The sequence below is a fragment of the Mus musculus genome, chromosome X (genome assembly GCF_000001635.26).
Source record: "Mus musculus strain C57BL/6J chromosome X, GRCm38.p6 C57BL/6J".
In the NCBI taxonomy this organism is placed as follows: domain Eukaryota; kingdom Metazoa; phylum Chordata; class Mammalia; order Rodentia; family Muridae; genus Mus; species Mus musculus.
The window spans coordinates 75250812-75265046 of NC_000086.7; the positions used below are offsets into that span (position 1 = coordinate 75250812).

Sequence of the window (14235 nt, forward strand, 5' to 3'; positions counted from 1 at the left end):
AGAGAAATATGAGGGAGAGAGGAGTGGAGGGAAAAAGGAGGGTTGGTTCAGATATGGGAGGAGACTGGGGAAAATACAGAGGATCAGGAATTTGAAAGGAGGTGTTCAGCAGTGTGGGAGGGGGAACTTGGGGTAGCCACTAGAAAGTCCCAGATGCCATGGAACCAAGAGGTTCCCAGGACCCAACAGAGAGGACATTAGCTGAAATATCCAACAAAGGCGATATAGAACCTGTAGAGACAATATCCAGTGTATAGGCATGGTCCCCGGTTGAGGGATGGGGCTACCCACTCACCTCAAAAATAATAATCCATAATTCCTCCTGTCAAAAGGAAATGCAGGGACAAAGAGTGGAGCAGAGTCTAAAGGAAAGGTCATCCAGAGATTGCACCACCCATCTATCCCATCTGCAGACACCAAACCCAGACATATTGCTAATGCCAAGGAGAGCTTGCTCACATGAGCCTGGTATAGCTGTTTCCTGAGAGGATCTGCCAGAGCCTGACCAATATAGATGTGGATGCATGTAGCCAAACATTGGACTGAGCACAGGGACCCCAATGGAAGAGTTAGGGCAAGGTCTGAAGGAGTTGAAGGGGTTTGAAACCCCATAGGAAGAACAACAATATCAACCAACTAGATCCCCAAAGCCCCCAGGGACTAAACCTATAACATCTATATTTCTATCATCTATGAAAGTATTAAAACTTCTTTTTTGTTTGTATGTCCATAAATATTCATATTAACTCTTAGAAAGAAAATTAATTTTGGAGCTTGTAGGTTGTACCATTTGTCAAAAGATCTTTAAACTTTTCATGTACTCTTATGAAAGAACTAAATACATACCATTAAGGTTCCAGTGGAATTTCCTTGATAACTCAGCCACTTCTTCCCATCCAGGCTATACATGATGATAAATTGAGAGATATAAAGGCTGGAAAATTTCTGACGAGCACCCTGAGTCTTGATGCCATGAACAATCATTGGTGCCAACAGATCTACCTACAAATTAAAACAACTTATTTTAATCTATTTTTAAAAGTACATAGTATACCTTGAAAATTATTAGTATTCATTGCTATTAATTATCCACTTAGAAAAACTCTATTGCTACAATTGCCTTGCATATTCAGGGAAAGCAGGCACTAATGTTGAAATGTGACCATGTATGTATGTAAAGCCATGGAACATATGTGTGTTATTTTGAATATTCTTGGCCCATGGAGTAGTGCTATTAGGTGTGGCTTTGTTGGAGGAAGTGTGTCACCGTGGGCATGAGCTTTAAGATCCTCATCTTAACTTCTTGGAATCCTGTTTGCCTTCAGGTCAAGATGTTGAACTCTCAGCTCCTCCTGTACCATGCCTGCCTGTTTGCTGTCATGCTCCTGCCTTGATGATAATGGACTGAACTTCTGATCCTGTAAGCCAGCCCTAACTAATTGTTGTTCTAATAAGAGTTGTATTGGTCATGTTATCTATTCACATAAGTAAACCCTAACTAAGCAATATGATAGGAATGAGTAGGAAAGGTATTTATTGAATTATCTATCCATTTCTTGGCAAATCAGATCACTTTCAAATCATTGAGTCACTTCCTCCTCACACACATCCATGGAGTTGCACATATAAATCAGAATGGCCTAATATGTGGGCCTGATTGATTATGGGTTAAATGATACTATTTTTTGATATGTTTAGTTCAATAAAATGTCTTATTAAGATGAATTTCATGGACCAAGTACAAGGATCATTGAGTAATGTGGTTGTTGTGCAGGTATGGAATATCTGACTTTAGACCTTAGCACCCACAGAAAACCCAGGAATGGAAACTAATGCAGCCACTAAGGAAATCAGTGTGGAGACTCCTCAAAAAGCTAGAAATAGAACTACCAGAACTATTATATGATCCAGTTTTACCACACTTGGGCATATACCCAAAAAACTCCATTTTATATTATAGAGTTGCCTGCTGATTATCCATGTACATTGCTGCTCTACTCATAATAGCCAGATGGCCTAGATATCCATCAGCTGATAAATAGATCAAGATAATGTGGTATATTTACATAATGAAATATTATTTAGTTATTACAAAACTGAAATTATGACATAATAAAGAACATGGGTGGATCTGGAAACAACTATTCTAAGTGAGGTAACCTAGACCAGACAGACAGACAAATGTTACTTGTTTGCTCTTATATGTGAGTGTTAGCTTTGAATCTTCAGAAATATATGTTTAATTTGGAATATCCATAGAAGTTGGGAAGTTACTTAAGGGCATGGAAGGGGGGGGGATTTCATGGTAGGGAAAATAGAACATGTTAGTAAATGGTTAAAAGGGATTTATGGAAAAAGGTTTGAATTTGGGTTGGAGTGGGAACAACCAGGAAAAGATGGCAAATAACATTTTAAGGTTTTTTGAAAAAGTCATATAGAAACCTATATGGCTCCCATAAGCTCATATATTTCAATTCATGGTTATTAGTAGTTACAACTACTGGAGAGGGTTTAGGAAGTTAGAGGAAGTGTGTCACTAGGGCCCGGTATCACTCTCTTCCTGCTGATTAAGGTTCTGGATGTAGAACTCTCAGAGACTTCTTCAGCCCACAAGTCAGGATGCTTCCTACCAAGACAACAATGGATTAAACCTCTGAAACTGTAAGCCATCCCTAATTAAATACTTTCCTTTATAAGAGTTGCCTTTGTTATGGTGTCTCTTCATAGCAATAGAACACTGACTGAGACAGAAGTTGGTACCACGATTATTGCTGCTACTTGTGGTAGTATGTGGATTTTGGATTAAGAAAGTAGTTTAACTATTTAGGTGTGGCTTAAAGGGTCACACTAGTAGGAGTTTAGAAGAGAGTGGTTCTGAGAGCAATGTAGATTATGACAGCCCTGCTGTTTTATGCCCTTGTCTAAAAAAATCTGCCTGAGGATAAATTAGAGAGTTTTGGATTAATATCATTGGCAGAGGAGATTTCAAGACCACCTAGTATTGACTCTGGCAAGTGGTTATTAGTGGCCACTCCTATGCAAATTTATAACGAAAAGGAACAAGCTGAGCAACGAAAAATACAAAATGTATAGCTTGAGGAGAAAAGTGGCATCAGGAAGTGTAATGGAGCTGAGCTAAGTCTAGTGCTCAAGGAGATAGAAAGTTTACAGAAAAGCCTGAGGTTAAATGGAATAAAAGGAGTGAGTGTTGGCCTAGGGAAAGACCCCATCCAGCTTCCAACTTGTGGAAATGAATTAATGAAAAGCTTAAGCAGTGAAGGAAACTATTGAAAACAAAAAGCTAGTGACGATTCAAACAAATGAGGGGCCAAGTTTCAGGCACAGAACTTGGCAGTTTTGGCCATTGTGGTTCTGGTTTTAGAGTCAAGGATTCAAAAAAGGGGATGTGGTATCTCCTTCTGAGGCTAAGGAAAACTGCTGAGGCTAGCCATATGTCAGAGAGGCAGTTGTATGGAGCTGTGAAAGTGAAGCTTAGATTTCAACAGAGTCCCCAAGAAGTTGTAGATGCAAGAGCTGTGGAATACCTGCCACAGAGAGCTGCAGAACCAGCCAAAGAGAGAAAAATATATTGCAGTCTGTACTGGCTAGTTTTGTGTCAACTTGACACAGCTGGAGTTATCACAGAGAAAGGAGCTTCAGTTGAGGAAATGCCTCCATGAGATCCAACTGTAAGGCATTTTCTCAATTACTGATCAAGGGGGAAAGGCCCCTTGTGGGTGGGACCATCTCTGGGCTGGTAGTCTTGGTTCTATAAGAGAGCAGGCTGAGCAAGCCAGGGGAAGCAAGCCAGTAAAGAACATCCATCCATGGCCTCTGCATCAGCTCCTTCTTCCTGACCTGTTTGAGTTCCAGTCCTGACTTCCTTGGTGATGAACAGCAGTATGGAAGTGCAAGCTGAATAAACCCTTTCCTCCCCAACTTGCTTCTTGGTCATGATGTTTGTGCAGGAATAGAAAGCCCGACTAAGACACAGTCAACAAAGATGAAAGGAATTTGAGATCTGTGTTGGCTAGTTTTATGTTAACTTGACATAAGCTAAAATCATCTGACAGGAAGAAACCTCAATTTAAAAATGCCTCTATAAGATTGGGCTGTAATTAGTGATTGATGTAGAAGGGCCCAGCCCACTGTGATTGGTGTTATCTCTGGGCTGGTAATTCTTGGCTCTATAAAATGTAGGCTGAACAAGCCATGCTGAACAATACAGTAAGAAGTACTTCCCCATGGCCTCTGCATCAGCTCCTGCTTATAGATTTCTACCCTGAGTTCCTTCCTGACTTTATTTGATGATTAACAGTGCTGTGAAAGTATAGGGAAATAAATTCTTTCCTACACAGGCTACTTTGGTTTCATCACAGTAATAGTAATTCTATCTAGACAAGATCCAAAAATTGTTTTGACATCAGACATGGATACACATAATTTGGAGTTTGCCCTGCTGGTTTTAGGTCTTGCTTTGGACCAGTATTTCCCCGCTATGCTCCCTTTCTCCTTTGGAACAGAAATGTATATTCAGTGCCATTGTATATTGGAAGTATGTGGTCTGTGATTTGATTTTGATTTTACAGAGGTTACTCTTAAGAGATTGCCTTGAGTCTCAGAAAAGACTTTGAATTTTGGATTTCTAAGAGTTGAGATTGTTATAGAATATGGGGGCTTTAAACCTAGTGCAGTGGACATGTACTAGAATCTATGAAGATGACCCTTGTGAGGACTCCTAGTAATGAAGGATATAGAGCCTAAACTGGCCATCTTTGGAAACTTAGAAAGGCTTCCATTAGTAAGATCAGGATACTAATACAGTCACAAAACACCTGGCCTGCCTGCAAGATGTGTTGGGGCAATGGTGGCTCTGAGTTTGTGAGAGTTGACAACCAATGACTTGTCTAACTTGAAGCCCAAGCCACAAGAGGGAGCCCATGACCAATACTGCCAGGATAGCCACCAATTGGAAACTGAATGGCTTGGAAATCTAGGGTAGAATGAAACATAATTGATTAAAAAAAAAAACTACAAATTGATCCTTAATCATATTCTGCTATACTTATATACCAGTGCCCAGTTCTCATCAGTGGGGCTTCTTGTAGCAGCTGATGGGAGTAGATACAGAGACCCACACCCAAATATTAGGCAGGGCTCAGTGTCTTAGGGTTTCCATTGCTGTGAAGAGACACCATGACTTAGGCAACTCTTATAAAGGACAACATTTAACTGGAGCTGGCTTACAGGTTTAGAAGTTTAGTCCATTATCATCCTGGCAAGCATGCAGGCAGGCATGGTGCTAGAGGAGCTGAGAGTTCTACATCTTCATCCAAAGGAAGCCAGGAGCAGACTGTCTCTTCCACACTGGGTAGAGCTTCAAAGCCACCCCCACAGTAACACACTTCCTCCAATGAGGCCACACCCACTCCCACAAGGTCACTTATTCAAGCCACCACACTCTCGAAACCCTGAAGAAGAGTGGAATAAAGGATTGTAGGAGCCCAAAGGGTCAAGGACATGAGGAAAACACATTCCACAGCATTAACTAAGAAGGGCTCATAGGGGCTCACAGAGATTAAAATAGCAATCACAGACCCTACATGAGTCTGTGCTAGGTCCTGTACATACATGGTGTGGTTGTTTAGCTTAGAGTGCTTGTGGAACTCCTAACAATGGGAAAAGAGGTGTCTCTATTTCTTTTGCAGGCTCTGGGGATCCTTTTCCTCCTACTGAGTTACCTTGTCCAGCTTTGATATGAGGGTCTGTGTCCACTCTTATTGCATTTTGTTATGTCATGTTCTGTTGCTATCCCTGAGAAATCTGCTCTTTTCTGAAGGGAAACAGAGGAGTAGATCTGGAGGAAAGGGGAGATGGGGGAAGGACTGGGAGGAGTGAAAGGAGGAGAAGCCATGTCAGGATATATTTTATGAGAGAAGAATAAATTTTTAAAGAGTTGAACTAATTGTATTTGATGCATTATGATATGGTTATAAGCCTATGGGGACCAGGGAGTGGAATGAGGTGGTTTAAATAAAAATGATCCTCATAGGCTCATATATTTGCATGCTTGATCATCAAGGAGTGTCACTACTTGAGAGGTATTGGGAGGTGTGGCCTTGACAGGATAAGTGTGGCATTGTTGGAGGAACTGTGTCACTAGGGGTGAGCTTGAAATTTCACAAGCACAAACCAGGCCGAGTGTGGCATTCTCTTCCTGCTGCCTGTGGATCTAGATGTAGAACACTCAGCTACTTCTCTAGCACCATGTCTGTTTACACACTGCCATGCTCCCTGTCTAGACAACAATGGAATAAATTGCAACTGAAACTGTAGACAAACTCCAATTTAAAGCGTTCCTTTCTAAGAGTTGCCATGGTCATGGTTTCTTTTCATAGCAATAGAACACTAAGACATGTATCTAATATTGTAGAACACACAGACACACAGACACACACACACAGACACACAGACACACACACACACACAGAGACAGAGAGAGACAGAGAGAGAGAATGGAGTTACCTTAAAATAGGGCAACAATGCTCCTACTTAATATCACAGCTAACAAACAAAAAGCTCAATGCTGGGAATGGGTTACCTATTTTAGAGTTCTTAGTCAACGAGTTTACATAGATTCCCCAAACATTATAGGCTATTGCTAATGTTATTGTTTACCCTCTAGATGGTAAAAACCAATTACTGAAGACACCATACACTTGAGTTATAGAACATGGATAAATCAAGCTGGTACTGACATGTAAGTTTCATCCATACTTATCTTTTTTTCACATATAATATTTTTATTGATTCTCAACATTATGCACCCTGATTACAATCTCTTTCAAGTCCTTCCAAATCTAGGCCCTCTTATGAATTATACCCCACAAAAAAAATAAAAAGAACAAAAAAGAAAGAAACAACAACAATAAAAAAGTTGACTTTATGTTATCTATGTATTCACTGGAGAGGTGCAAACTCTCAACAGTGTGCTCCCTAAACAGAACTGAATCCTTTTTAGCTTTCACGGTGCTAGACTTTTCTATGTACGCTGCCAGGGGAGAAAAGTAGTTAAAATCTTGTTCAACTATGAACTCTGTAAGCTATAATAATGCCTGATCTGACAATATATGTCCACTGGTATAATACTGGAACAAATGCTATTGAAGGGACCAACTACTTTCTGCTTAGATCTAAGATCTGCTCCATGACCTGGAACCCATAACCATTACTGTTAAAAGGTCCAAGAACCTGAGATTTGATAAGTCATAGGCCCTAGAGGAGGACTTAATACTATTATTTTGCTAAATGGACATAGTATTAAATTTACTTCTAATGACTTACTGCTATACCCATAGCTCAATGTATTTCTCAACCCTCATTAGACAAGTTTCTCCTTACAGTAGATGACAATTAACACAGAGACTCCCAACTGTTCAACATATAAAGAATAAAAGTGTTCAGCCTAAAGTGGGACATATATATTAAACACCTCCTACAGCTCAGGGATTTTTGTAGAAGATGGGATGGAAAGATTTTAAGAGCCAGAGATGGTCAATAACAACAAAGAACAGTGTTTTCTAGACACAACAGGGTAGTAACACCTATGAACTCAAAGCAACATAACAATATGCACAAAGCTTCCACAAGCTTCAGCCAGAAAAAAAAAATCCCAATATGGGGTGGGGAAAAGTGGGTGTAAAATCCTACCACTAGCTCATGAACTTTGGGCATTTGATAGCTGCTGGGAGAAGGAATACCACCTTTCTTCCTCAGAGTAACACCCAGTAGGTTGAACACACAAAGAGAAGGTCCCACTACTAAGACTAGATGGACAATACAAAGTGGACTCAAATTAGAAAGAAAAAGAAGAAATCTCAAAAGTTGGGTGGGAAGGTAAGAGAAAGTGGAGAGGATGGTTATGGAAGGAATTGTGGGAGGAGGCATGAATATGTTCAAAGTACATTATTTGCAATTTCCAAAGAATAAAAAAATATTGTTAAACATAATATGGAGAGAAACAGACAAATACAACTGATATTTAACCCTGGTCTCCACATGTGCTATGCATAAGCACATGCACATGCACACACATAAATTCATACCATACATACATACAAACAAACAAAGAGACATTAAAATAAAAAGATGATTTTCATGTTCATTTTAATATGGCTACTAGAAAATGCCAAATAATACATGTGATTTTATGTACATCATATTTCCATTGATGATGGCTCATCTTGATGAAATAGCAAAGTCAGATAATCTGAGAGTCTGTATACATTTAAAATTTTTAAGCTAACCTACTTCAAGTATTAGTACATCTTAGCTTACCACAGTAGACTATATTAAGTAGGTACTTCCTAATACCCAAAGGATAGAAATCTTCTGAAAAAAAGACAGGCTTAATTATATAAAAGAAGCTACAATTTATTTGCTTTTAAGATTAAGGACTAAGCTCCTATTTTGTATAAAAATGAAGAACACTAGAGGACTCAGGCACCTACTCAGTAGGAGATATATCATCAAAGAAAATACATGGTCTTGAAAATAGTGTCTTAGTTAGGTTTCCATTGCTGTGAAGAGGCACCATAATCAAGGCAACTCTTATAAAGAACAAAAAGTTAATTGAGGCTGTCTTATAGTTCAGAGGTTCAGTCCATTATAATCATGGCAGGAAGCATGGCAGTATCCAGGAAGACATGGTAATGAAGAAGGAGCTGAGAGTTCTACACCTTGATCCAAAGGCAGTCAGGAGACTACCTTGTATACTGAGTGGAGCCTGAGCATAGGACTCCTCAAAGCCTACCCACACAGTGACTCAAGTACTCTAATAAGGCCACATCTCCTCCAATAAAGCCACACCTCCTAATAGTGTCACTCCCTATGGCCAAGCATACAAATATGCAAATCTATGGGGGCCAAATCTATGCAAGCTACCACAGGTAGTAAATTCAAATTTATAGAAATCATTCTGATGTTAGATTCCAAGTAGAAATAAATGGGATTGATCTGTATATTAAATTCTATTCCAAATGACTAATTTTTTAATATTTCTGAACAAACTTAGTTATTCTATTCTATAGTTTCCTCATATGTTAAATGATATTCTATGGGAAAGACTACATAATGATAGTATTTTGAACTTGGTGAATGTTGATACATTTCTCATAGTTTTCTGACCTTGATCCAAGAAAAGGGCTCCTTGGTACTCCAGGCATTGATTGATCCGGAATAATGAAGTCTTGCCAGGTTTGGGGCCCACTGTCCTTTGTCCAAGAAAGAAGAGAGAGATTATATTATTATATATTCAATTGAATTTATCTTAAAAACTTGGGAACAACAGTATTATCTAGAGAAAGGTTAATTCTAGCTGCAGAAGATATAAAGCATAAAAGTTTTATAGCATGGCAGTATTGATTATTGTCTAAAGGATTTGCTTTTTGGTGTCGTATATTCTATGTTCTAGTTTCTTTGGGAGGAGGCAGTACCGGGGAATGAACCTGGGGCTTTGCATGTGTTAAGCAAGTGCTCTACCACTGAGTTATATATATGAAATATATAAGTGGTACTAAAATGTTTCTTTACCATATAATGTAAATTTACTATAGAAATGCTAGAAAATTTAAAAATAGCAAAAATAAATAAAAAGCATAGTGTTTCTATTCAGAAATACATTAAATAAATACTAATTAAACCTAATTTCCAAGGAGAATTTTCACCTTTAAAGTAGAGGTTGACAAACACACACACACACACACACACACACACACACACACACAAGTGTAATAAAATTTTTTTCTCAAGGTAATATTTTAAGTGATTATTTGGAAATTTCGCATAATACACCCTGGTCACACTCACTTCTCAATTCTCTCAGGTCCCCTCCCTCCACTATTGTGACCTTCCCCCAAGAAAAGGAAGAAAAAAGAAAAAACAAATCCAATTTGTGCTGGCTATATACTCACTGGAACACAGTCAAACTCCCAATGGCAAGCCCCTTAAGAAAAACTGAGTCCCTCCCTACCTGTGCCCCTGAATATTTGGAAAGAGGAAGTAGACTGGAAGATTGGGAAGAGGAGTATGAAAGGATAATAGGGGACAGTGAATAGAATCAAAGTATATTATATTCAATTAAGAAAACAAAAATGTCACAGTGAAAGCAACTGTTTTGCAGAAATAATATAGAGTAAAATAGAAAATTATTCTTAACTCATATACAAAAACCATAGACAATGATCTGTGAGCCCTTATTCTAGAACAATTTTCTATAAACACTATTTAAGCTTGACTATCACTGTGCAGAAGAAACGGTAGCTTCTTACTATGCTCAATAGAATAGACTTTCGGGAGCAGTTCTGAAGGTACTAGAGGAGGGCATTTCAAGAGTTAATGTCATTGTCCAATTAAGCCTGAATTAAGGTAAGGGGCCTAAATTAAGATGGTCATATAGGAAATGGAAATAAGAATGTGGACTTGAGAGGAGTCTACTGAGAAGAAGTAAGAAAAGAATGGAGAGGGGCTGAAGAGATGGTGCACCAATTAAGAGCACTTTTTGCTCTTCCAAAGGACCCAGGTTTGGTTCCCAGCAACCACAAGGCAGCTCACAAAATGTAACTCCAGCTTCAGGGAATTCTATACTCTCTTCTGGCCTCTGTGGGCATCAGGCATGTCCATTTCCACGAAGACAAAACACCCATATATGTAAAATAATATAATGTAAAAAAGAGAAAAGTATGGAAGGGAGTAGATTGGTTATTTGAAACTGTTCTACAGAAATGAAAAAAAAAAATCAGCCCTGATTCTTATGGCAAAAATAATGGTATTTACCATAATGTCCTGAAGCTGTAATCTGGAAATCACGGATGCTTCCAGAAGCCATTCCAAGAGGAATCTGACACTCTGAAATCAAACACAGAAGCTAGAAATGACTCATAACCCATTAAATTATAATATTTTTAGGTAAGTGGTTTTCTATTACTTGTTTAAGAATTGTCTTAGTGTTTTTTACTGTTGTGACGAGACACCATGACCAAGACAACTCTGGTAAGAATAACATTTATTTGGGGCTGGCTTATAGGTTAAGAGGTTCAGTCCATTATCATCAAGGCAGGAGTATGGCAGCATGCAGGCAGGCATAGTTCAGGATGAGCTGAGAGTTCTACATTTTCATCTGAAGGCTGCTAGTAGAAGACTGACTTCCAGACAGCTAGGGTTGAGGGTCTTATAGGCCACACCCACAGTGACATACCTACTTCAACAAGGCCACACCTCCTAATAGTGCCACTCCCGGGGACGAGCATATACAAACCTTCACAAGGTTACATCCCCAAACTCTTACAAGTGAAATTTCTAAGTTATCTCTGGTAATTAAATCAAAATTAAGTTCCCAAATCTGATATTGTAAAATTGAAGATTTTTAAGCAACAGTCTGCTAAATATCACAGCTTGATATTCAAAGGGCCCAAAGCTCATTCATTTTAAATTTGATAGTAATACAAGCTTGTATTTATTTTTTTGACAAAGACAGCCACTTCAAGGAGGAGGAAAATTATACAGAAATAGACTGAATGGTTAGTGAACTTCTATCCATAGTTACTCACGCTTGCTGTACACCAGAAAAAGAGTGCTCATCCCAGCCTGTAAGTGCTCGCCAATAAGGCATTCTACTCGCCATATTCCAGCTCTGGATGGTATCATTTCCAGAGTCTCAAAAACACCTTTTAAAATGAAAAGGAAGAAAAATTATATTTCATTAAAAATGAGTATGGAATAAATTGGCTTATTTACAATATGTAATATGAAAATAGAGTTACCAAAATTCAGTTCCATTACCTTAGATCTCTCAAGTGCAAAGGATTTACCATGTGATGTTTTGCTCTGAAAAAAAATCCTAGAGGTATCTTTACTATTGACCAGATGTAACCTTCAAGGTGAATAGAAATCACAGTAAGATCATCTAGGATCCAGGGCACTAAGTAAAGGGATCTCAAGTTATAAGAAACTTGAGGGATGGGAGAAGCTGGACAGGTGGCTCAGGGGTTAAATGTGCAAGTGCTCTTGCAGAGGACCTGAGTTTGGTATCCAATTACCTATGTCAGGTCATTCACAACTGCCTGCAATTACAACTCAAGGGGTTCTGATGACTTCTTCTGACCTTCGTGGGCACCAGACACTTATATGTGCATACAGACACAGACATATAGACACACACACACACACACACACACACACACACACACACACCCCTGTACTATTTAAAAGGGACAAATGGAGAACTGAAATAAAACTGTGTTTTGATCAACACTGTCATTAGTGCTTCATCAATATATTGGTTACATCTGTAAACAAATCAGTCTTGACAGCTGCTAGTATCGTGGGATTTGAGAGGAATATAATAAAAGATTCTTAGGGAAGTACTATCTGGTGTTAATTATTATTTTAAAGTAGTTTTTATGCATCTGAAATTATCTCATTCATTTGCTAATGTATTTAAATTTGTGTATAGGATAAAGTTACTTTGAAAAAGTAAGGCATTTCAGCAAGGAAATTCTCTGAAACTCATATCAAATATTACCATTTAAAGTAAGTTATCAATAAATACAGTAGATAGAGGACAGTATAAACTATCTCACACCTGGGTAGAGGTTGTACACTGCCATTTTATACTCCTCTTTTTTCCGTACAGTGAAAACATGTCCACTGAAATGAATAGATTGGATGTTCTCATTGTTGCCCATGCTGAGAAGATACCATCGAATCCTTTGATCTTGAGCCATTACTAAGCCTGGTAGGGTATCCATTACATAACCATTGATTGCTAGAGAAGAACACAGAGAAAATTACTAAAACCTATCACTGAAGTTCCTGTTTCTCCACAGAAAATACTGATATCCTTCAGCATTTCACTTATTACTTTTCAAGTCTCTGGCTCATTTGAAAAAGTACACACTATATTTCACAGTGAGTATAATTTATGTTTGGATTTTATTACCATGGAAGCGATAATTCTCTTTCAAAGTGGGGTCTTCCATCTGGAAATTGCAGGGTGTCTTGCAGTTCCTTTTCACGTTTTCAGTGAAGTACCAGCTCTTGGTCTCATCAAAGATAGTGAAAAGCAGAGCAAATTCCTGTACTGACACTTGTCTCCCATGAGCAGGATTCAGTGTGTTCGCGTGGCAAATCAGAAGGGGTCCAATTAATCCCGAGTGCATATCTCTTTCCTAGAGTTCCCAGGAGGGCATTAATTGTATTAGTGTAAGTTCTCTCTTATCAACTTGCATGCCAAAGTACTACTCATTCTATGTAGTAGATTCCAGAGTAATATTTCTAACATAGAAAAGTGATATCACTTCCCTTGCTTAAAATTCTCACTGTGCTTAGGATAAATACCAAAATGCTTACCATAGAAGATAAAAATCAGGCTGGAAAAGATAGCTCAATGGTTAAGAGCACTGGCTGCTCTTCCAGAAGATCTGTGTTTTATTCCCAGTACCCACATTTCAGCTCACAACTGTTTTTAACTCCAGTTCCAGGGGATCCAAAGCCTCCTTATGGTCTTTGAGGGCAATAGGCATACACATGATGCACAGATATAAACACAGGCAAAACACCAATACTCATTAAAAATTCCAAAAAAGAAATAATAAAGACCTTTTTTTAAGTGAGAATATGGATATCCCAATAAAGAACGGCTTACAAGATCAACATCAGAGAAATAAGCCCAGGCCTTGCAGTCAAACTCATCTTCTGTGGGTGCCATATGATGTTGTACTTTCCAAAAATAAATTTTGGTTTCATTAGGCTTGACAAAGTTTCTTCTAGGTTCTTCTCCTCTCTGATCTTCTTTATAAGAAATGAGGCTAGAATAGAAGGAGTAGGGACGGGAGGCCTGGTTTTTGAAAGTTACCTGAAGAGGAAAAAAAATCCAGGAGAATAATTTTTTAGAATATTAAAATCCTAAGGTTTTATATCTGTATCCCTCTATCTTTTGGTCTCTATCCAATTTTTATTAACTTAGACTTTAAAAAGAAAGTTATGAGAAAAATTTGGATTCTAGTTTTATAAGATGAAAATTACAGAGGAGAAAATTATTAAACACCTAAAAGTAAACAGAAAATCTCACTATATCTTGAAGAGTGACTATTTAAGGTTTCTTATAACAAATTCCAAGATGGATATATATTATCTTTTAAATTTTTTATTTATTTTAATCAGTTCTTTGAGAATTCC

At 38.2% G+C, this 14235-nt stretch overlaps 1 protein-coding gene across 7 annotated transcripts in view; it reads right to left on the minus strand.

Annotated features, from left to right (window-relative positions):
* The window catches only part of F8 (coagulation factor VIII), a 212395-nt gene that overhangs the window by 80468 nt on the left and 117692 nt on the right, over positions 1-14235 (minus strand). For all 7 annotated transcript variants that reach the window (XM_006527790.4, XM_006527792.4, XM_006527791.4 and 4 more), the window contains 7 exons: positions 13703-13912; positions 12998-13226; positions 12641-12823; positions 11607-11723; positions 10834-10905; positions 9187-9272; positions 847-1002 (listed from right to left, as the gene is read on the minus strand). In XM_006527790.4, coding sequence (XP_006527853.1) covers positions 847-1002; positions 9187-9272; positions 10834-10905; positions 11607-11723; positions 12641-12823; positions 12998-13226; positions 13703-13912 — 1053 coding nt within the window. The remainder of the gene's footprint in view (positions 1-846; positions 1003-9186; positions 9273-10833; positions 10906-11606; positions 11724-12640; positions 12824-12997; positions 13227-13702; positions 13913-14235) is intronic.